Source organism: Bufo gargarizans, chromosome 2 (genome assembly GCF_014858855.1).
Source record: "Bufo gargarizans isolate SCDJY-AF-19 chromosome 2, ASM1485885v1, whole genome shotgun sequence".
Taxonomy (NCBI): Eukaryota; Metazoa; Chordata; class Amphibia; order Anura; family Bufonidae; genus Bufo; species Bufo gargarizans.
This window is the reverse complement of record NC_058081.1, coordinates 686,545,145-686,569,993: the sequence shown is the minus strand read 5'-3', so window position 1 is coordinate 686,569,993 and position 24,849 is coordinate 686,545,145. Positions and strand designations below refer to the sequence as shown.

The following is a 24,849-nucleotide window of genomic DNA, read 5'->3' as shown; positions in this document are numbered from 1 at the left end:
AATAACTGGAACAGTGCAGTGGGTATATATTTTTCTTTTTTTACTGTAATATGACCCCATATGACAGTAAAACTGAAAAAAACTGCAGAAGTGAAATGAGTATATATTTTTCTTGTTGGACTGAAATACGCCCCTATATGCTTTCACCAGAAATAACTGCAACAGAGCAGTGCATATATATTTTTCTTTTTTTACTGTAATACGCCCCTATATGCTTTAAACTGAAATAACTGCAACAGTGCAGTGCTTTAATATTTTTCTTGTTGGACAGAAATAGGCCACTATACACTTTGACTACAAAACAATCAAAGAGTGAAGTGCGTATATATTTTTCTTGTAGTTCGGAAATACGCCCCTATACGCTTTCACCAGAAATAACTGCAACAGTGCAGTGCATATATATTTTTCTTGTAGTACTGAATAAGATACTAAGATATAAGCCACTAAAAGCTTTTCAACAAAACACTTGCAGCCCAATAACAAAAAGCTGGAATGACAGAGCTGTCTAATGGCTATTTGGAACCCCAAATAATCTTTCCCTGCACTTGTAAATCACTTTCCTATCAATGTCCCTAGCGCCTTCTGACGTCTTTCCCTGCACTAAGATGCTGTGAAATGATTCCTCCCTATCCTTTCCCTGTACTTATAAATCCTTTTTTCAGTTTTTTTTTTAAACATAGAGGTAGCACCCTCACACGTCTGTCTCTGCACTCTGAACGCTGGAAAATGTCAAAATCTAAAATAGCTGCTATAGTTAAAGGGCTGTGACATCACAGGGCTGGCTGCTGATTGGCTGCATGCAGGCATGTCAATCATGGTGATCCCGCCTTCCCAGAGTTCCTTGTCCCATGTACTTAGTCCTCACACGTGTAGTCACCATTTTAGGAAAATTGCGATTCGTTACCACAAAGTGCGAGGGAATTCGCATTTGTTGCGAATCAAATTTTTCCTGAAATTCAGATCGAATTCCACTTCATCAGCTTCAATTCGCTCATCTTTAATGTTGACATCATGAGCAGACCATGACAGCATGGGGCAAAGTGGCCAGAAGTGGCCCAGTTTACCCTCTGTTAAATCTTGTCCATCCCAACGCATGGATCCGGGAGGATTTTCACACACTGAGTCTGTTTAATAGATCTGACATTGCTGATGGTGGCTATTGATCGCTGGCCCCACCATGTTACTGCTGCTGTCTGCTTGCCTACGATGATTTACTTTACTGTATGGCTGCTGCTGCTGCCACCACCGCAGCTGCTACTCCACATACTATCACTACCATTAGCTCTACCCAACTGACACTGGTACTGTTATTATCACCCCTGCACAGCTGCATACGCATTTACTGCCTTTCAGGTTCCATGTTATGCTGCTACTGCAGCCACTGCTATTGCGGCCACATGCAACAATTACCCTACCCTTTCTACACCCACATTGTTCTGCTGCTAATGATCAAAAGGGAACATGTTTCCAGGCTCGTTCAGAACAAGCCACTTTCTTTCTGACAATTAACACTTATGCGTGTATAAATACGGGCAGGCATTCTGCTTCAGTTAAAGCTTAATTTATTGTGCTTGTGCACACTAACACTTGTGTGCATGTAAACAGGGGCAGGGAGATGCCCCCATTAAAGCATCATTTTTGGACTGCTTGTTGAGAACAAGCCAATGTTTCAGGACTATGATAAGTCAGGCAGTCAAAGTGTGCAGAGAGGTGTACCATGCCAGAGGACTGTGAACGTTTGTGTGTAGAGCATGGCCATCTTCATCATTGCCTCCAGAGAGAAGCTCCAGGGCAGTTGTTCACATCCATTGACTTTAGATACTTTGAGACCATTAAATATATTGCAAAGAGACCTTAAAGGGGTTGTCTGGGTTCAGAGGTGAATCCCTGTTTTCACCCAGACAGCCCCTCTGACATGAAATGATTCGGTGCTCCCCGTTGCCTTGCGCTGCATTGTGCAGGGCAAGGTCTTTTTTGTCTACATTTCTCACTGTTAGGCAGAGGCTTCCACCTAGCAGTGTTCCCAGTGACATTACCAGCCCTGTTTTACAGGCTAGGACAGCGCTAAAGCCCACCCATCAGGGCTAGTGACTCTCTGAACCCGGACAACCCCTTTAAATAGCTGTGCAAATATGTCCGGACTTTTAAAGGAAAGCTTACTTATCTGCTTCCCGGCGCTGGCTACATGCTCCTTCTCTCCTCCTCTCAACCTGCGATGATCAGGTGGGCTTCCTCGCTAAACACATCCGGTTTGACATTGCTGTCACCACCATGGCCATATTGGCTGCAGCCATGTCTAACAGGATGTTTTCAGTGAGAGAGACCAGGGAAGCATCGCAGGCCGGGTGAGGAAGGAGCGGGGAGCCAGTGCCATGAGGCAGGTAAGAAAGTTTCCCATTACAGTCCCAGCCAAGTGTGTGTGAGGGGGTGCCAATCTGCCCCACGCGAGCTCTGTAAAAATCACTTTGCCTGTCAGATTCCTTCTGCCATCCATGAGTGGGAGCCCACTTATACCACGGACTGTCCACTAAGTGTAATGACACACCTAGTGAGGTGGATATTCTAAGCCGCTTGTCCACAATAGTAGATCTTAAGCCTCATGGAAAGACAGTGCTGATGTAGCAGGATGAAGACAGATGAAGCAGAGCCACGGAACTTGAGTAGTAAAGTGTTGGTCTAATGAGGTAGAGTTAAATAGGGTAGTAGAGTAGTGGTTGCTGTGCAGCCTAACCCTCTCTTATTAACCTCGTACTGTTGTCCCAGAGTTGAACTGGCCTATCAGCATACCAAAAGAGGTCCCAGGCTCTGACACAATAATGAACTTCAAAGGTCCAGCAGAAGACAACCCCATTTGGAGGTCCTCTATGTAGAATGATAATAGAGGTTTACATGAACATGTATAGATAGAAGATGGACCCCAGAATCATCTCCTCTGGCAGGTCCAAAGACCTCCTCTGGCAGGTCCAAATCTTTCAGATTATTATTTATTTATTTTTACAAATTATTGGCCTGGGGTTCCTAATATTGTAAATCTTTTGTTCTCAAATATAAAAAATTGCAGGGTCAGAATTGTAGTAAATTGTGAATCATTATTTGATAAGGGCAGAGTGGTGAGAGTGGAGGCGATGTGGCAGTATTACATACTCTATAAACACATCAATATTATTGTAAGTGCTGTGTACACATCTTCACACATGCAAGACTTAAGATCTAGTCAAACATTTTGTCCCCACCTTCCACGGCTCACCATATATAAGATCATATGCTGTCTGAGTGTCCTCAGGTTGGGATCGACCAGACAATACAGAGGTAAGAGCATTTACTGGTGTTTCCTCCAGCTTTATCATAATCCCATTCATAGTGCTACAACTCAGAAGCATGCTCTAGGTCAGGTGCACCACTAATTATATACAACATTTTACAGACTTTCTCATGGGTTTCAGGACATGTAGGATCTAAAACGCATATATCCCATGTATTTCTTGATAAACCAGGGGCACAGCTATATGGGGTGCAAAAGTAACAATTATAACCACATACTGCTATCTGAGAGGGCCCAAAAATGGCTAAATAAAAAAATTACCAACTCAACAGGCAAGCGAGATTTTCAAAATGAATGTTTACCTTCTCCCTATCAGTATTTCAAGTAGCGCTCAGCCAACCGAAGGACAATGTTACGAGTGACTTCATTGCTGCTGCTGCTGATTGGTAGGTGCTATAAAAAAATGTAAGATTCAAAAGCAAAATAAATATGATAGCAAAAATAATAAAAAAAAATATTTTTGCACAGTTTTGATTTCAGGGTTTGAGCAAGGATGGACCAAATTAGGTAAGAACATTTTTTTTATTATTATTTGCATGCGACTTTGTGGTTATTTTTACATTTTTCAAAACTTCTGGGAAACTAAAGTAGGAAAGAATTTCCAAAAAGTTATCCGCATTCAGGATAATCTGTCCTAAAAATAATTAAGGCGCTTGTTCAGTGACTACTTGAGATTAGCAGTTACCTTAAAGGGTTATGTCTTCCTTTTCATTGACAAAGCATGAAAATAGTAGGCCATAAGTGATAATGTTACATTTGTTGTGAGGAGGCATCACTCAAGAGGTGTACATATATTTGCATTGGCATAAAAAGATAGTAAAAAATATAAAAAAAATAGTATAAAAGTGCCTTCTGATTTCAATCTCCTTTAGATACCTTGGGTTTCAGTCATTTTTCTTTCATGTTTTAACTATAGATTTTACATGCAATTCCCCTTCTGACCACATGGTGTGCTATAATTAGGAAATATATCCATGAGCACCATTAGGCGCACGTCACTTTCACTGAGACATGGGTGCTACAAAACTTTAAATCACCGCCTAGTGGATAAAAATATATAGCTACTGCTTTTTTATATATAAAAATTGAAAAAAAATATATAAGTAAAAATCTGGCTAAAATGACAAAATAAAACTAGTAATACTTACCCGATCAATCTGGTAACTACTTACTGATCCCTCTAAACATTGGAAATGCAACTAGTTAGCCAATCCCTTGCTGAGGCAGGTCACCACTGTGGCCAGTTGCATTCCCAGTGTAGACAGGGACCAGAAAATAAAGACAGGTGGGGACCTGGTAACCATGGTAACGGGGGCAGCCAGGGATCGGTGAGGTATGACTTTTTATAAAGGCATTCTGAATTTTTTTTTATGTACTGGTCTACCCTATAATACATAATATTTCGCACTGTCCCACAAAACTTTTGAAGTCTGAAATGCACCAGAATTCTGGTAAGTCTTTAAAAAGTTTTGGATTAATAGAATTAGATTCTGTCCTACTGGTGGAGCGAATTGTGGGTAGAATTTTTTTCAAACCCTAAGACTTACCTGCAATCACCAAAATTCACCCAAATATTCCTAAAAAAATATTGTCTAGAACAATTCCAACAAAACACAGCTGAGAGTTAAAACACCCCAAATTACTGAATTCTGCTCACTCCTCTTTTCTTCCATTGTTGACTTACTTGGTTTATTCCCCTGATCTAGATTATGTACTCTACCCATATGGTAGTGATCAGGGTGACGAAAAGACCCCCATTGAAGATGATGGAACGTCTGGTGAAGTCCCGCTCTCCAAACCATTTATATTTTATGCCAAAAAATACAACTCTCTTTACGTAAGAACATTTTTCTGTCCATTATCTTCATTTCTGGTGTCTTATTGTAGAATTTTATGACTCCACCATTTGTAAAATTTGTTTCCATTAAGGGGCGACAGGGGCATGTCTTTAGATTATAAAAAAGATAACTGGATGTCCTATCATACTCCACTCCTTGTGGAGAGCCAGCAGGCAGGGCAATGCTCCTTGGAAAAAAATTGCAAAATAGATGTCCTACAGAAGGAAGAAACCTGTCTCTATCACTCAGACAAACCAGAAAATTATTGGTGGTACCAGACATATAGGTTAAAAGGGGTTGTTTGGCCTAGGCGCCAACAACCCCAACGGACCTAATCTGTGCCCTATTAGAAAAGAAAACACTCGCCTGTCCGTGGTCCCAGCATGACCATCTCAGCCCAATTCAGGTCAAGGACGAGTTAGGACAATTGGGGTTGTCAACTCTTTGGCCAGACAACCTCTTTAAGGAGGACAATTTTGTACACTTACAGTAGGGATGAACCCGGGAAAGATGGTATCTTAGCTTGACCTCCAGATAAGATATATGTCTTCGGGTCAATCACCAACAATTCAATGGCCGTTAATGTAGACCCTAAGTAAAAAATGAAAACAAATTATGGGAAATGAGAGGACCCTACCTGGGAGTAGTGGTAGCCACCAGATATTGTCCATATTCCAGACCATGAACAACAGATGGTGATACTAAAAGTCCAAAAGAGAGAGACAAGAACCACTCCGCAACCGTAAGGATTAAAGAAGTTGTACAAGATTAGAAAAACATAGCTGCTAATTCCAAAAACAGCGCCATTCTTGTACCATGGCTCTGTCTGGTATTTCAGTTCAGTTCTATTCACTTCCATGGAGCTTCCGTACCAAAAACAACCCACAGACAGATGTGGTGCTGTTTTTGGAAGACATCAGCCAACCTAAAAACTCATAGTCCATGTAACCATCTTCTTCTCCCTCGATACTGGGGCTAGACATTCTGATGGCAATTATAGAGAGGTGACACTGTCAAATCCATTATTTGTGATTCCAAATCTGCACCCAAGAGTTCTCTGTTAGAATACTAGGAAAAAAAGACTCCTTCAAAGGCAACCTGTCACCTCCAAAAACATCCCAAGCCGGCAGCAGTACCTGAGTAGCCAGCAGCGTGTTTATAGTGATCATTTACTTCCTGCAGGTAGTTGAAGCAAAAGTTGTAAAAACTTTCTTTAATCCCCTGCCGGCGCGCTTCTCTAGTCAGGCTTGAAGTCACGGAGGCAGCGACCTCCTTGCTTCACGTCACGGTAACCAGGCCCACTTCCCTGCCCTGGCAAAGCCAGCCGAACTGTCGTGCATAAGCGCTGTCAGTCACAGCGAAGGGGCAGGGAAGGGGGCCTGGTTACTGTGACTTGAAGCAAGGATGCCGCTGCCTCCGTGACTTCAAGCCTGACTAGAGAAGCGCGCCGGCAGGGGATTAAAGAAAGTTTTTACAGCTTTTGCTTCAACTACCTGCAGGAAGAAAATGATCGTTACAAACATGCTGCTGGCTGCTCAGGTACAGCTGCCGGCTTGGGATGTTTGTTGGAGGTGACAGGTTCCCTTTAAAGGATAACTGTCACACTTAGACCCTAATTTCAATTTTCATATATGTAGTTACTCATAACATGATATTCCAGAATCAGTTACTATCAGACTGACTTACCCCATATTTAATAAGATTCAGCCCTTAGCAACCAGTCTGCATAAAACTGCAATCTCACTATTCAGTTAAGATGGCCGCCACTGCCCTCCCCCTGAGGCTAATCCCGCCTGCCCTCACTAGCCAGTAACAATAGCTCCCCAAAAGTATCAGCAACCAGAGCCCTTCCCCCCTAAAGGGTTAATCTCCTGCAGCACAAAGGGGTTCTCTTACCACATGTTGCTTTCATTTATACACTGAGCAGAGGGCAGATCTCCCTTCCCTGGTCTGCGCTGCTTCAACTCTGCATTCTCCAGCTCTGCTGAGTGAGGGAGCGTCTGCCAAGCGCAGGGACTGGGAGAAGTGCACACAGCCCAGGCACTGTTATCAGCTGCTGGGGAGGACCTGGCTATAATCATTTACTTACAGTCCCTGGCTGTCAGTAATCTGACCTTGCACCTGCTTCTGCGTCCTCCATCCTTCAACACATAGACGTACCCTGCAGAGCAACACATAGACGGACCCTGCATAGCAACACATAGACGGACCCTGCATGGCAACACATAGACGGACCCTGCATAGCAACCTGATTTTAAGCACAGGTAAAAGTAGGTAGTACAGGGAACAAAACTGTGGAATTAAGGGGTAATTGAATACACAGTGAAAAGTTAAAATAGGGCCACAAGGAGGTATTAATCACCACAATCCAATACTCCAAAAAAATATAAATATGACAGTTATACTTTAACACTGTTTGAATTGTCGCCACCTGTTGGTGGTATGTGGTATCTCAGGCACCGTAAAAACAATCACAATTTTATCTTCTCCAGTTATGAACTTATTATTTTTGTGTTCAACAGGTGAATAACAATGGAGTGATTTCATTCAACATGGAAGTATCCCAATACACCCCGGATGCTTTCCCCCTGACCAGCGAGGAAACATTTGTCACCCCCTTTTGGGGAGATGTGGACAATAATTTGGGGGGCACAGTGTTCTACAGGGAAACCACTGACCCCAGTCTCCTGGATCAGATATCAGAGGACATGGGGAAGCACCTGCCAAATCTGCACTATATGGCCACCTGGGCGTTCCTTGCCACCTGGGACAAAGTAGCGTATTACGGGTCTGCAACCAAAAAGGTTAGAGTTATTTCTGTCTGCGCCTGTACGATGGATGGATATATAGATAGATATGGACAGATAGATAGATAGATATGGACAGATAGATAGATAGATAGATAGATATGGAGAGATAGATATGGATAGATTGATAGATAGATAGATAGATAGATAGATAGATAGATAGATAGATAGATAATAGATATGTAGATAGATAAATAGATAGATAGATATTGGATAGATAGATATTGGATAGATAGAGATGGATAGATATGGATAGATAGATAGATATGGATAGATATGGATAGACAGATAATAGATAGATAATAGATAGATAGATAGATAGATAGATATGAGATGGATAGATAGATAGATAGAGATGGATAGATAGAGATGGATAGATATGGATAGATAGATAATAGATAGATAATAGATAGATAGATAGATAGAGATGGATAGATATGGATAGATAGATAGATAGATAGATAATAGATAGAAGATAGATAGATAGATAGATAGATAGATAGATGGATAGAGATGGATAGAGATGGATAGATATGGATAGATAGATATTAGATAGATAGATAGATAGATATGGATAGATATATAATAGATAGATAGATAGATAGATAAATAGATATGAGATAGATAGATAGATAGATAGATATGGATAGATAGATAGATAGATAGATAGATAGATAGATAGATAGATAGATAGATAGATATGGATAGATATGGATGGATAGATAGATAATAGATAAATAATAGATAGATGGATAGATAGATAGATAGATATGGATAGATAGATATTGGATAGATAGATAGATAATAGATAGATAGATGATAGATAATAGATATGAGATAGATGATAGATAGATAGATAGATAGATAGATAGATTGCTTTCTCTTGGTTTCTCTTGGTTTTGCAGATGTTTCCTGCAGCGATGTATTATGTATATGACCTGTTTATAGTTCTGCTCTTCTCCTCCATCAGGTGAACACTTTCCAGGCTGTCCTCACCAGTGATGGTTTCCATTACTTTGCCATCTTAAATTACGGGGACATTCATTGGACAACAGGAACGGCTAGTGGTGGAGACCCTTACACTGGTACAGGTGGGACTCCTGCTCAGGTATGTTACTACAAGCCTTAAAGGGGTTGTCCACTTTCTGGCTACTGTTAACTAATGTGTTTGTAAGGTGAGTGTATGACATTTACTAATACAACCTTTGTTGAAATTCTGTGCCATTTTATATATTTCATGAGGTAAGCCCCCTTGTTGGCCAAGTTTTTTGTGCTGCTGACACGGAGGTCCTGTCCATAAAATGGCTGCTGATGGAGGGTCATGTGACCAGACACATCACTCAGCCTGCTCCATTCAGATGCACTACATAAACATTGCTCACAAGTAGCCAGGAAGTGGGCAACCCCTTTGAGGGATATCTTCCATAAACAGCGCCCCCTGTGTATTACTGCCCCCTGCTGGTGAGTGTTCAGTGTAACATTCCCAGTGGACTGTCTTGAGAGTGGAGTAATGGGGACTGTATCCTGTTCACAGGCGGGATTCAACAGCGGAGATGACACTCATTACTTTAATATCCCTGGATCCAGGACCAATGAGGTGCTGAACATTCAGTCTACATCCAATGTCAACTGCCCGGGACGATGGGTGTTCCAAGTCGATGATTTTAAGGTTCCTGGAGGATGCGTATTTCAAGGTATTTATGAATCTTCTATTATCTACTTTCTATCCATCTTTCTATCTATTTCCTATTATCTATCTATCTATCTATCTATCTATCAATCATCTATCTATCTATCTATTATCTATCTATTATCTATCTATTATCTATCTATTATTTATCTATCTATTATCTATATATTATCTATCTCATCTATCTATCTATTTCCCATCTATTTACTATTATCTATCTATCTATCTATCAAATCAAATCAAATAAGCTTTATTGGCAGGACTAAATACATTTTAGCATTGCCAAAGCAAGTTGGACATATACAGGGTGGGGGTATAGGAGTCCATGGTATATCAGGCTCCTCTCAGTCTATGGCAGGCAGTAATATATTGTGCTGCTGTGGCCGCTGTGTTCTCCTCTTCCCCCAGCAGTATGGAGAGTCTCTCTTCCTCCTCCATGGAGATGAAGTCTGAGCAGAGATCAGACAGTCTCCTGAAGTGAGAATCTCTCACTGCTGAGTATTTGGGGCATCGCAGCAGGAAATGAGCCTTATCCTCCACGGCCTCCTGGTCGCACTGCTGGCATAGTCTCTTCTCCCTTGGCTTGTTTCTCTGTCGGTGACGCCCGGATTCAATGAGCAGGCTGTGGGCACTCAGTCTGTATTAGCTCAGGATCTGTCGGTCTCTTGGATTGGGGAGTTTCTTTAGATATGGGGCTAGTTTGCACTCCTTCTGCAGGCTCTGGTATACTGTCAGCTTCTGGGATGTTCTTATGTCGCTCCTCCAGACGCTAATATACTCTTCTTTTTACTTGTGTATTGTCCTCTGGATTTCCCCCTTTTCCAGGCTGTATTGGTTGGTGGCTTGGGCAGGCCAGGTTTGGGTGACTTGTTGCAGGGTGCTTTATTTTTCTGAGGCTTCTTGGTGTAGCAAGGCTTTGTGATGGTAGGAGCTGGGACTGCTGCTATGCAGATGGGCCCTGAATAATAGCGCCTTCTTCTGGACAGCAAAGTAAAGTGGGAATCTGCCCAGTTCTGCTCGACAGTCGCTGTTGGAGGTACTCCTGTGGACCTGGAGAAAGTGTTTGCAGAATTCTAGGTGGAAAAGTTCTGTTAGCCCAGAGTCCCACTTTGCCTGGTCTGGGTATATGTCTGGGCCCCAGACTTCGCTGCCATACAGGAGGATTGGGGCGATGATGGTGTAGATGTGGTCCGTGGCACGGTGGTTTGGTATCAAGCCTTCTTGGCTTCTGCTGAGGATGTTGTGCTGGGTGAGGAAGCTGAGGATCCTCTTATTCAGGATACTGCTGAGGATCCTCTTATTCAGGATACTGCTGAGGATCCTCTTATTCTGGATACTGCTGAGGAGTTTTCCCAGATTGCTGCTGATGCATATCTCTCTATAGTTGGCTGGGTCGTACCTGTCTCCGCCCTTGTGTATGGGGGTGATGATGCCCTGGTTCCAGCTTTGGGAGAAGTAGCCAGCACTCAGCACAACATTGTAGAGATTTACTAATGCAGCCTGGATACCTGGCGTGCTGTATTTGATCATTTCTGGAAGGATCCCACCTGGGCTGCTGGCTTTTTTACTTTTTATCACTTAGATCCTCTATGTTATGTCCTGCAGTGTGATCGGTGTGTATAGAGGGTTTTTGAAATCTTTGATTTTTTTCCTCAATATCCTTCAGCTTTTTTGTGATTTATTTTTGTTCTGGGCTTTGGTCTTCCCTCGAGATGGCTTTGTAAAGATCCTTGAAGTACTGGAGCCAGATGTTGCCGTTTTGGATGTGGAGGTTGGTGTTCTTGCTGGTTTTGTCCTTGTGCTTCCATAGTTCCCAGAAGGAGTTGTCCTGGAGAGCATCTTGGAGTTGGAGGAGCTTGGTTGAGATGTTGCCTTGCTTTTTCTTTCTGAGGGTATTTTTATATTGCCTTTGTATGTTGTTGTAGGCTTCCCTCAGACTGGGGTTTTTCGGATCCTGGTGTTTCCTATTTGAGGCCATTCTTAGCGCCTTCCTTATAGCTTTACACTCCCGGTCGAACCAACTGTTGAGTTGTTGCTTTTTTGGCCATTTGTTGCATCTTTTGAGGTCAGACATTTCTGCCATGGTGTAAAGTATATTACTACAGTCCCTCACCACGAGATTTACTCCTTCTGGGTTCAGCTCATACACTTTACTATGGAAGTTATGGAGCATCTTCTGGATCTCTGTGCTGTTTATGGTCTCCATATAGTTTGGGGCTGACATCTTGAACCATTAAAAAAATGGAGGTAGGCTAAAGAGGCAGGTCTACTGTGATGTTTGTGCCGGTGGTTTACTTGTGGATTTAATGTATAGGAGCAGTTGATTCTGGTCTGACAGGTGTGTCTGTGGAGTTACTATGAAGCCACCAACATTTTTGGGGTACATATCCGTGATGGCATAGTCTACCACACTGTTGCCTACATGGGAGTTTAGGGTATATCTACCAAGAGAGTCTTCTTTGGTGCGGCCATTGAGAATATGAAGTCCGAAGCTTCGACATAAGTTGAGCAATGTTCTGCCACTTTTATTTACTGTGCTGTCATAGCTGTTCCTCTCGGTGTGCAACTGAGCTATTTATCTATCTATCTACTATCTACTTCCCTACATGATAGCTATTCATGTGAATGGCCACCATGTAATGATTTATTTCTCCTCTGATCGACACTGATTCTTATTTCACAGCAAAGTTTGCTAAAGAAGGTGAAGACTTCTGGAAAGAAGAAGCCTGCAGCACTAAGTGCACATGCCGGGATGGCCGGGTGTCCTGTGTGGAGGAGGTCTGCCCAGAGTCCGCCACCTGTGAAGCCTCTGGATCCTTCTTCACCTGCAAGATCAAGGAGAAGATCTGCATCTAAGATGATGGACATCTTCGCACCCTGACTTCACCTGCCTTAATTCATGATGTTTCAAATTTTTCCAAAACTAGCCAAAAATTGACCAATCAGGGCCACACACAGAGGTCCCATGGAGAGGTGGGCAGAGTGACTCATATAAAGACCCCTTTATCTGTACTGGCCACATTACTCATTGTGCAATACATTAATTAACTGCCCAGCTGATTGACTGCTATGCACATCATTGCTTCAAATAAAGTGAGGAGGGGGATGCAGCTGCAGATATATAAGCGCAACCATGAGAGTGATTGTGATTTTTCTTAAGGCTTTTTCAAGATTTATGAAAATACCTGACAATGGCTTCACTGTATCTAATAAATAATATAACAGTCAATAACCCTCAAAATAGCTTTATTTCATGGATCATATAGCACATAATCCACAACTTTACTTAAAGGGGTATTCCGGGATTGTACTGTTGTGTATAATGTGCAGTACATAATAATATGTGTGTGTGATCTGCAGTACAGTACAATACTGTATGTGTGTGATGTGCAGTACAGTACAATATGTGTGTAATGTGCAGTACAGTACAATACTGTATGTGTGAGATGTGCAGTACAGTACAATATGTGTGTAATGTGCAGTACAGTACAATACTGTATGTGTGTGATGTGCAGTACAGTACAATATGTGTGTAATGTGCAGTACAGTACAATACTGTATGTGTGTGATGTGCAGTACAGTGCAATATGTGTGTAATGTGCAGTACAGTACAATATGTGGGTAATATGTGGCATGTATGTGTGTAATGTGCGATATGGTACAATAGGTGTGTGATGTACAAGACAATACTGTATGTGTCACACACTCTATACTATACACACTACTCATAAAAAGTTAGGGATATTTGGCTTGTGGGTGAAATTTCAGGATGAACCTAATATGCTCTCTAACCTTTACAGGTGAGCTTAATGTGACCATTTCTAAACTTCTGAATGCACATGTCCAACTCTTCAATGTTGGCAAGTACTTTTTGCACAACTTGCTGGTCTCGAACAAGGAGCTCAATACATTTCCTGGTTCAGTTAGAATTGATATTTAAACAGTCCTCCTCATCATGCTGTTCACATTTTGACATCATGAGACCAAGACGACACCTAACAATTGATGAACAGTACCTCGCCATTGCGAGGCTTCAAGCAGGATGTTCTCAGATGGAAGTGGCCCTTGAGCTTAGAATGTCATCAACAGTTTGTATTAGAGATACGGAGAGACTGGAAGAGTCACAGAAAGGCAGAGAAGTGGATGTCCTTTGGCCACATCCCACACTGATGACCACTTCATTGTGAACAATGCCCTACGGAACCGGATGATGAATGCCACACAACTCCAGGCACATTTAAGGGAGACGAGAGGCACCAAAGTGTCACGTCAGACCATTCGAAACCATTTACATCAGCGTGGTCTGCGTGCTAGACGACTTGAAATGGTACCTGACCAATGGCGTCATCGTCTTGCATGGGCCAGGGAGCTTCTACACTGGACGAGGGACCAGTGGGCTTCAGTGCTCTTCACTGATTAAAGTTGATTCACATTGAGCAGAAATGATGGCCGCCAACAATGTTGGAGACGTCAAGGAGAGCGCTGTGTATCAGCCACTATTGTCACCAGATGAGCCTTTGGTGGTGGTGGTGTCACAGTGTGGGCAGGCGTGTCTAGTCAATACATAACTGCCCTACACTTTGTGAATGGTACAGTGAGAAGCCCATACTACTTGAAGAACATAATTAATCCACTCATTGTGCCTCTGCATGAACAACACAGGCCAAATTTCATCTTCATGGACGACAATGCGCCAGCTCATCGAGGTTGCATCATTAGGGAACAGCTGGAGACTGGGCGACCTCAAATGGAGTGGCCTGCACTTTCTCTAGACCTGAATCCCATTGAAAACCTATGGGATCAGCTGAGTGGCCATGTAGAGGCTCGTAACTCTGTACCCCAGAACCTCAATGACCTGAGGGCCGCCCTTCAAGTAGACTCATGAACAGCAGGAGACATCGTTGTCAAGCTGTAATTAATGCTTAAGGCCTCATGACAAGTTCCTGAGACACTGACGTTTTGTGGCTGTATCTCCACCACTGGTGTTGGCTTTTGTTTCAATAAATTGTTTGAGATGAGGAAATCACCATTGCTGCTTCTACTTAAAAGCTTGACTTTCATGATATAATATCACTAGCGTGGGACCTTTTTACCTTTTTCATAAATGTCACCCGAAGGCCAAATATCCCTAACTTTATGTGAGTAGTGTATAAGTTACAACTAACCCCCAGCTGCAATACCTGGAACTGGAGAGAACAACTACAAAACCGAAGTGTTTTTCCACAGAGTATAGTCACCCCTGCAAAACCACCAAAAAAATGAATAAAATATGATAAAAGAGTCATATGCATCCCAGAATATATTTCTACAAAACTACATACAATACACTTAATTTCTCCTGCTCACAAATCAGACACCATGTTCAATGTGACAGGTTCCCTTTAAGCCATCATGTCCCAGTGTGCAACACAAAAAACACTCCTTTAACCCCTTCTAGCCTGGGCCAGTTTTCACCTTCCTGCCGAGGCCCTTTTTTTGCAAATCCGACATGTGTCACTTTATGTGGTAATTTTTTTCTCGTGGCAGATTGTACTTCATAAATTTGAGTCAATATATTTCACCTTTATTTATTTATTTATGAAAAAATCCCAAATTTACCAAAAATGATGAAAAATTCACAGTTTTCAATTGCAATTTCTTTGCTTTTAAAACAGAAAGTGATACCTCATAAAATATTTATTACATAGCATTCCCCATATTCTACTTTATGTTGACATCATTTTGTAAATATAATTTTTTTTTTTTTTTAGGATGTTAGAAGGCTTAGAATTTTAGAAGCAATTCTTCAAGTTTTCAAGAAAATTTCCAAACCCCACTTTTTAAGGACCAGTTCAAGTCTGAAGTCAGTTTGTGGGGCTTACATAGTGGAAAACCCACATAAATTACCCTATTTGAGAAACTAAACCCCTAAAGTTACTCAAAACGGATTTTACAAACCTTGTTAACCCTTTATGTATTTCACAAGAATGAAAGGAAAATGGAGATTACATTTCTAAATTTCACTTTTTTGGCAGATTTTCCATTTTAATCCATATTTTCCTGTAACATATCAGGGGTTAACAGCCAACAAAACTCAATATCTATTAGCCTGATTCTGCAGTTTATAGAAACACCCCACATGTGTTCGTAAAGTGATGTAAAGGCACACGGCAGGGCGCAGAAGAAAAAGAGCGCCGCATGGGTTTTGGAGGGCAGATTTTGCTGGACTAGTTTTTAGACACCATGTCCCATTTGAAGCCCCCCAGGTGCACCCTACAGTAGAAACTCCCAAAAAGTGACCGCATTTTGGAAACTACAGGATAAGGTGACAGTTTTATCGGTATTATTTTGGGGTACATATGATTTTTATTCGCTCTATATTACAGTTTTTGTGAGGCATGGTAACCAAAAAATGGCTGTTCTGGCACAGTTTTTATTATTTGTTTTTTACAATGTTCATCTGACAGGTTAGATCATGTGCTATTTTTATAGAGTAGGTTGTTATGGACGCAACAATATCAAATATGTCTACTTTCTTTGTTTCAGTTTTACATAATAAAGCATATGTATGTACATAATAAAATATATGTTTTTATGTCTCCATTTTCTGAACACCATATTTTTATTTTTTTTCTGCCGATCGTCTTGTGCAGGGGCTTGTTTTTTGCAGGAAGAGTTGATGTTTTTATGGTACATTTGATTTTTTGATCAGTCAATATTACACTTTTTAGGGTGTTGTGCCTTTTCATAGGTATATAACATTTATATCAAAATATCCTAATTATAGTGGATTTAATATATAATTGGCCATATTGTGTTATATTCATCATTGTGTATGTATTTTAAAGTAGGCCGAAAGAGGCGCTTGGAAAGAACACAGTTTATGTAGGTTTTTTTTTCTCTGTAGATGTACCAGTCTGAGAAGAGTCATTCTTGTCTCCTTATTGATTTATGACTGAGATAAGGATATTTTCTAGAAGCATCTGCTAATTATCCCTACGGTTTAATGTCTGTTGATGAAGCAGAAAATCTGTGATGTATATGTTTAATGAACATTAGGTTTTAGTATAAGATAATCAATAGGACATATGTATCGTTTTATATTATTGGATATTATAAGGACGTCCATGCATCTATTATCTTATATATTCCTCACTAGGAACGCATATACTCCTAAAGCATGGTGAGAAGAATTTAAAGTGTAGACTATGTTAATGAGTCCTTGTTCAGGGAAGATGGTGTTATTTTAACTAACAATCAATCATCCGTTGAAGGGGCAGAGGATACACACGTCTGTGAGAGTACATGGTCAATTATATTCTTATTGGTACGTAAATCTGAGAGTATGGGAAAAATCTAAATGGTACCACAAAGTCTATGCCTTATTTGGTTTAAGTGTCAAAAAATAATCACTTAGCTCTGAATTAGGATTCCATATATTATGTGTATAGAATGAAAGAGAAATCAGTTGTGGACAGTTAAATCTTAATAGTGATTATGCTAGTAGCTTATGCAATAGTGCCACCTAGGTATGAATAAGTAACATTGCACCAACAGCTGAAATGCATTCTGGGTGATACAGTGACATTACAGTCATTATCATATGTACATGCCTAACCGACAATGATTAGAAACTCCAAGTTAGGAAGGTGTGTCTAACTGATAAGAGAAACAAAGAAAGAAAGGAGAGACCCCAGGAGAAAAATCCCAATGATCAGAACAGACTTTAGAGCTGACTTCCCTTAGACTCTGCATATCCACTGCACTCTTGGGTAACGTATAATTTTATTGTGTGTAGTATAGATTGAATTAATTAGCTTGATATTTAGGAAAATTCCAGCTTTATTGCGGATGTATAATGTTAGATGTACTACATCAATATTATCACTATTCAGTAAAGATGCATATTACTGAATAAAATATAATATATTGATATCAGGAGAAAATCTCTGATTGGAATATTATATTCCATAGTCATATCAGGCTTGATAATTTATAAGTTGTGTAGCAATACTACCCAATATCCTAGATTGGTCATAGTTTGAGCAGAGCAAGGGTTCGTATCTGTCCTTATCAGTATTGATTGTATATCTCATAATTGTCATTGAGACGCTTGTATTATATTTTTATGTTTAAGAGGTGATATGGAACGCTGATAGTCGTGTTAGAGCCATAGTGGCGAATTTTAGACACTTGTACCTTATTTTACTGATTGCACAACATAATTAAATTAACAATAAATTATTTTTGAGGTGTTTTATATGTCCACCTCTAGGATCAATTCCCTTTGAGATTTTTCCTTTGATCCTTTCTTTTATATAAAGCATTTGCTTTATATCGCGACATAATATGGAGGCACTGCTGAGACAGTTAATTCATTAATTATTTGTGCAAATAGTAAAACGTTCCATAATTTTCTTGGCTAACCAGATTGTTCATCTATCTGTGTACTAATTATTGGTAGTGCAAATGAGCGCAGCCAGTAGTGAATCGGGTTCTGGTGAAGCTACAGGAGGTAGTCCATCTAGCCCGGAACAGTTAATCCACAACATTGTTGAAAATGTAAATTCACTAGTGTTGATCGAGCACCATAGTGCTCGGGTCAAACACATCGGGATGCTGGGAGTCAATGGGAGAACCCAAGCATTAAACCAGGCAACCCCCTGCTCTGAAGAGGGGAGGGTTCCTGGTTCATAGTAAAAGGTCAGAAATTGATGGAAACACCACCAAAATGATTCGGGAACAGCATGGGGAGGATGTCTGGATGCATCTTGGATTCCCAGGTCGCTGCTGGGAACAATGTTGTCCGAGTAGTACGCCACTTTTACAGACTGACAATAATATGCACAAAACAAAAGATAAAATCGATTTTAGAGGAAAAATTGTTAGGAAAAATTCTTTCCTGTATATTTACTTGTATATAAAGTGCAAGCGCTGTCAAAAATTACAAGGAAGAGGCACTCCGATACAACCTGTATATCACATTAAGGAGGGCCTCAATCACATTGTGGTACAATTGTTCAGGTAGTGGTACTCCAACACTCATAAAGCCTTTGCACTAAGTGAAAGGCCTGCCAAAAATTACAAGGAACCGGCACTACAATACACCCTTTATTACACATAAAGGAGGGCATCATACACAGCCTTGAAAAATTATGATTGATTGCCTGCTGGTGACTCTCAAAAACATTTGGAGCAAGGGCCTGCTGATCTGACCATCTAAAACATTATGGGCGAGGGCCTGCTGCCGCTTTGTTGACGCTAGATAACCTGGGCTTGATCACACGTCCCCGTGACGGATGTCCGCCATATCAAATTTCGATATTGCATATTTTCAGCGTGAACCACGGTGACCATGGGTAGCGGGGAATCAGGGTTTGATTCCGGAGAGGGAGCCTGAGAAACATGTATGGCTACCACTTCCAAGCAAGGCAGCATGCATGCAAATTACACCTATAAGGTATAATTAGGTAGGGCCTGCAGGTGAGCTGACCCTGTAAAAGAATGTAGGTGAAGGACTGCTGGTGAGCTGACCCTCTAAAAGATTGTAGGTGAGGGCCTGCAGGTGAGAAGACCCTCTAAAAAATTATATGCGAGGGCCTGCTGCTGAGCTGACCCTCTAAAACATTATGGTTGAGGGACTGCTGCTGAGATGACCATTTAAAAAATTATGGGAGAGTGCCTGCTGCTTAGCTGAGCATTGAAAAAATTTACAGTTTTAAAGCAGGCCAGGTCGCCTGAATACTTCAGCTTGGAATAATGCAATAGTATTCCGGTTCTATTTTGTTGATTTTCAGAACTGGGGCCATGATTAAGAGGGACGGCCGGGGGCATCCGTATTGCGCCGCTAGAGGTGAAATTCTTGGACCGGCGCAAGACGAACCAAAGCAAAAGCATTTGCCAAGAATGTTTTCTTTAATCAAAAACAAAAGTCGGAGGTTTGAAGACGATCAGATACCATTGTAGTTCTGAACATAAGCAATAACGAGTTGACGACCGGCGATCCGGCTGCGTTATTCTCATGACCCGCCGAGCTGCTTCCAGGAAACCAGAGTCTTTGGGTTCTGTGGGGAGTATGATTGCAAAGCTGACAAAGTACACTGTATTTTACTGAAATTTTTTTTAGTGCACACGTTACACTGCAGATGTGGTCCTAGTAAGGTCATTGTCAGAAGCGGACACCGTCTACGGAAAAAGTAGACTGTATGTTACAGATACATTTTTGAAGCGTACACTTTACACTGCAGATGTGGCCTTGGTAAGATCACTGTCAGAAGCGGACACCGTCTATGGAAAAAGTACACTGCATGTCACAGATATTTTTTGGAAGCGCACACTTTACACTGGAGATGTGCCGCAGCTAATCTCACTGTCTGCAGCGGACACCGTCTATGGAAATAGTACACTGGATGTCACTGATATTTTAGGGATGCGCACACTTTACACAGGAGATGTGCCACAGCTAATCTCACTGTCCTCAGCGTACACTGTCTATTGAAAAAGTACAGTGGATGTCACTGATATTTTTGGATGCGCACACTTTACACTGGAGATGTGGCACAGCTAATCTCACTGTCCGCAGCGGACACCGTCTGTGGAAAAGTACACTGGATGTCACTGATATTTTAGGGATGCGCACACTTTACACAGGAGATGTGCCGCAGCTAATCTCACTGTCCTCAGCGTACACTGTCTATTGAAAAAGTACAGTGGATGTCACTGATATTTTTGGATGCGCACACTTTACACTGGAGATGTGGCACAGCTAATCTCACTGTCCGCAGCGGACACCGTCTGTGGAAAAGTACACTGGATGTCACAGATATTTTTTAGATGCACACACTTTACAGTGGAGATGTGGCATGGATAATTTAACTGTCCTCAGGGGACACCATCTACAGAAAAAGTACACTGGATGTCACTGATATTTTAGGGATGCACACACTTTATACAGGAGATGAGGCGTGGATAATTTAACTGTCTGCACCGGACACCGTCTACAGAAAAAGTACGCTGGATGTCACTGATTTTTTAGGGATGCCCACACTTTAAACTGTACGCAGTGGCCTATTAGACGCTATTTACCGCAGGATGCGCTAAAAATATATATTGCTGCTGTCACACACAATAGTCCTTAAAAGGACTTTTGGGTCTCTGAAAAGTTTTTGTAATAATATTCTTCTAATAACACTCTCTACACTGTCTTTCCCTTCCTATGCTCAGCTCTCCCTGACTAAGACTGAGCCGAATACGTGTCATCGGGAGCTTTATAGTACTCGATGACGCGTTCCGGCCAGCCAATCACTGCAATGCTAGTAACCTACATGGCTACGACATTACAGTGCGTGCCAGTACCACCGAACGTTAATTGGCTGCGTAGCAGCCAAGAAACTTGCGGGAAGGAGACTCGAGCATTGCGCTCGAGCACATGCGGTACTCGGCCGAGTACCGCCATGTGCCATTGATCGAGATTCTCGAATAATTGTTCGGCCGAGCATACTCGATCATCACTAAAATTCACGGTTGGGTTTGGATCAGGATGTAACTGCATGGTTAAATGAGCTGCAGGCAGAAGCCAAAAGAGAATGTGTGGATGTATGGACATCACTTGGTACAGTCAGGAGACATCTAACCAATTTTTCTGTGCTTAAAAGTAACACCAGTAAAGACCAACACCTCCTAAAGAAGTTGCCACCAGTCCTGTATGCAATATTAGAAGTTAGTACCCTCTTAAAGATTAGAAATGTGTGCATAACAGTCATGCAGGCCTATATATCCCGTATAGAAACAGAGTTAGAATCTACAAAAGCATCGATCAAGGACTTAAAAAGTGAGCTTGATCTCAGCTATACTGCCTATCATCAATTAAAAAGGGAGGCAAATGAGCGGAACTTCCGTTATTGCAGACCTTTATAGTCGATGTTGAAAGTGATCTGTCTGATAATGAGAGATTTTTGGATCCTCCAGCTCTCACACCCCAAAATTTAGATATGCCCTCATCACGTGCTCTTAAAGCGGAATCCATCCGAGATCCTAAGCCACCCAAGGGTGATGGCATGATTACACAGGAGGCATTAACCTAATTAAGTCAGGCATTTCAAGCTTTAACCTTACTAGGCGCTAGCGACACTAAAGGCCATATAAGTGTCCCCCCACACCTTTCCCTAGAGAGGAATGTTCGGGTTAAGTCACCTGTGCCAAGTGGGTACGATGGAAGTGATCGGAGTATGAGTGATAGTGACAGTGATGTAGAAATGCATGTGGCTTATTCCCCACCGCGCAGGCATGAGTTTGCCCACAAAGAGGAATTGAGAGTTCCAGGCGACCGTCATATGCTGACGTGGTCTCTATAAATAAAAATGCTCAGTGTTCAGAAAGGGATCAGAGTTCCTCAAGTATCATTCAATTTCTAAATGCCACTGTACCTAAATTCTCTAAGAGAGGTTCTCCTGAAATTGCTGATCACTTAGAACTGTACCAGTCCACCATGGATTCTTTAAAATTGTTTTCTGATGCGGACAGGAACAGATTCCTACCATGGGTGTTTGAAAATAAGTATCGCTATTACTTTATTTGCTTCAGAGAAGGGGGATCTGGGATTGGCAGGATGTTTTGCACGAGGTGAAATTAGAATTCGGCCTTTACCGGACTATTACTGCTGCAAAACGTGATATTTATAAACTCACATGTAGACCCAATCAAAAACCACGGGAATTTTTCTCTATCCTTAAAGATGCCTATGGGTTAGAGTATAGGTCCACAAATTGGGAATCTGGGAAATTCAAACAACTGTTTTATGATGCAATGCCTATGGAAATTAAATTTAGCCTAGCTAGAGATCTCGATCTTAAAGCTCTATTGGACAGATTGGTGATGACTTCCACTTTACTGTATAACATCAGTGAGTGCCATGCTATGGGTGAGAAAAGATACAAAAGGTCCCCAGAACAAAACGTAGCAGAAGCTAAAATAAACCCCAACCTGGAATTTGAAACGCAGCCACACAGGTACCTTCCATCTACAGGACCTCTCCAACGAACCCAGCGACAACAGGTTGGACCTAAGCAAACAAAACCTCATAGCCCCAGCGGGTCAGAGGTGTATAATAATGGTGATAAAAGGTCTAACTACCATCCCCAATATTACGATAGGAGTCCTCTGGGATACAGGCGCTGGAATAACAGGCCCAGAGAACAGAAGGAAGGTAGGCCTAAACATTCTAGTAAGGGTACACTATAAAACCAAACTGTGCACAAATCAAATGATCGTGATCAGTTGGCAGATCAAGTGGCTAAATTCAGCGAAATAGTTAATAAGATGTCCAAGGTGTCCATCAAAAAACAACCTGAGCCTTTTTTTAGGGGCAGCTGCAGGTCCCAGCTCAGCCCTATAAAGCAGGCAGGGCGGGGTCAGAGCCTAGGCCAACGCAAGGTTACCGAGCTGGTTGTAGAAGAATCTAATGTGATTCCTAACCCTATATTGCCTTGCAGAGTTCTTGACCCTATAATTGAGGTCAAAGAGAAGGTGTCTAGCATGTTATCTATCTTGCAGTCTAACCATGTAGATTTGTGCACTAATGTGTCTTCTCCAGTGAGTGATCCCATCATCTCCGCGTCAATCTGTGAGCTGCTGTCTATAAGTTGTGATTTAATCCAGTTTTCCCCGAAGGTGGGTGCTGCTGCTGCCGCGTGCAGTAAGAATGTCTGTGTTTCTCCAGAAGTTGCATCACTGCAAAAGTATCAAATCATCAAAAAGCGTCAGATGAGTGAACATCCTAATTTATTATGTGGTTTGTTTCAGGTTAAAGGCTGATATTTTGTTGATTCTTATCTCCAAGATGAACTTATAGGGCCAATTAGGGGTTTACTTGACACGGGATCACAAGCCACTATATTGTCAAATAGTTATTTTCAACAGGTTATGGATGTGACAGCAAAGAGGCCGAGACTGAAATAGTTTGATGGCTCTTTGATAAGACTAGGCGGAGATGCTTTGCAGGTAAGAGGTACAGCATGGTTAAAATTTAAAATAGTCAAGAAAGTAATTAGACATTCCACACTCATTGTGGATCTTCCCTATGATCAGCTGATCATAGGAATCGACCTCCTGAAAAGATTGAGTTCCATAATAGACTTCATCAATGAAGCAATCTGGACTCAGGTAAATGCACCTATTGCCTATGAGTACTCTTGCAATGCACAACCCCAACATAGTTGTCATTTGATTGAAAAAAAGGCTTAATTCTGTTGAAGTTTGTATTAGGAACAACGATGTCACGATCCTGAAAATGGTAAGCCTGGGGAAGATGTTAATGGTACCGCTGGTACCATAACCATCCAGAAGGACAGAATTGAAAAGGTAACCTTGGATGGGGATGTATTAACTATTTCTCTTAAAGGGGGAAATTACTAAGTTGCGGACCTGACCAAGCATACGCAATCCATGGTAAAGATTGAGAAGGTCAGTGATAACTTATTGATTCCCGTACAGGTGCACAATATAGCCCGGGTGAAATATGCCAAGTTGGATATAAAATCCGAAGCCAGTTATATAAGCCTAGGTCTTTTAAAACAGGTCGCCAACCCTAAAGTGATAAAAGGTTCCTCTCGACAGGACCAATAGATTCATGATCTGGATGGAGATTCTCAGAGTCATAATGTTATTGCAAGATGTCTATTGTCTATTTCCATAGGAGATAAGACTACTAAACATTTATGCATCTGTCACCACCAGACATCTGAGAAGCTCTGTCAGATGTTCTTCAGAACCTCCTGCTTGAGGTTCCTTTTGTTTTGCTTTCGTTTTCTTATCTCGTTAGCCTCTCTCAGCTGTCATGTAGTTGCACTGATTGCATCCCTTTAAATCCCTTCCCATACTGCATCACTTTGCGGTTTATACAACTTCCTGGAGTGTGTGCATGCTGGATGCTACAACTGAGTCTTCTACAGATAAGTTTTGTTCATTCATTTGTGTTTTCCTGTTTGCTGGATCCCAGGTGACCCTGACTCCCTCCGTATCAAGTGTAGGGAGCCGGTGGTCGTGTCCCCTCACTATTATAGGGTGTTCAGGTGTTATACAGTCAAGGAACGAAGATATGCAATCATCTACCATTGAGATTTTTGCATAGGCTGAGCAGTTAGGGAGAGAGCCAGGTCTGTTGCAGGGCTTTCCCTTTGGTTCCTTAGTTTTGGATCCAGTCAGTCGGATCTTCAT

At 41.6% G+C, this 24,849-nt stretch overlaps 1 protein-coding gene across 1 annotated transcript; it reads left to right on the top strand.

Moving 5' to 3' along the window:
• The first annotated feature begins 3,285 nt into the window (after positions 1 to 3,285).
• Positions 3,286 to 12,891, top strand: LOC122926981 (alpha-tectorin-like). Its single transcript, XM_044278512.1, has 8 exons — positions 3,286 to 3,309; positions 3,639 to 3,708; positions 3,791 to 3,829; positions 5,029 to 5,159; positions 7,683 to 7,964; positions 8,938 to 9,075; positions 9,502 to 9,661; positions 12,341 to 12,891. The coding sequence occupies exons 2-8, from the start codon at positions 3,672 to 3,674 to the stop codon at positions 12,511 to 12,513; spliced, it is 960 nt and encodes a 319-aa protein (XP_044134447.1). The 5' UTR covers positions 3,286 to 3,309; positions 3,639 to 3,671; the 3' UTR covers positions 12,514 to 12,891.
• The last annotated feature ends 11,958 nt before the right edge of the window (positions 12,892 to 24,849 follow it).

Coding starts and splice junctions, on each gene's coding strand:
- LOC122926981 (XM_044278512.1), top strand. CDS start 3,672: ATGTTACGAGTGACTTCATTGCTGCTGCTGCTGATTG. Junction 7,965..8,937: donor ACGGGTCTGCAACCAAAAAG/GTTAGAGTTATT, acceptor CTCCTCCATCAG/GTGAACACTTTCCAGGCTGT. Junction 9,662..12,340: donor TGGAGGATGCGTATTTCAAG/GTATTTATGAAT, acceptor CTTATTTCACAG/CAAAGTTTGCTAAAGAAGGT.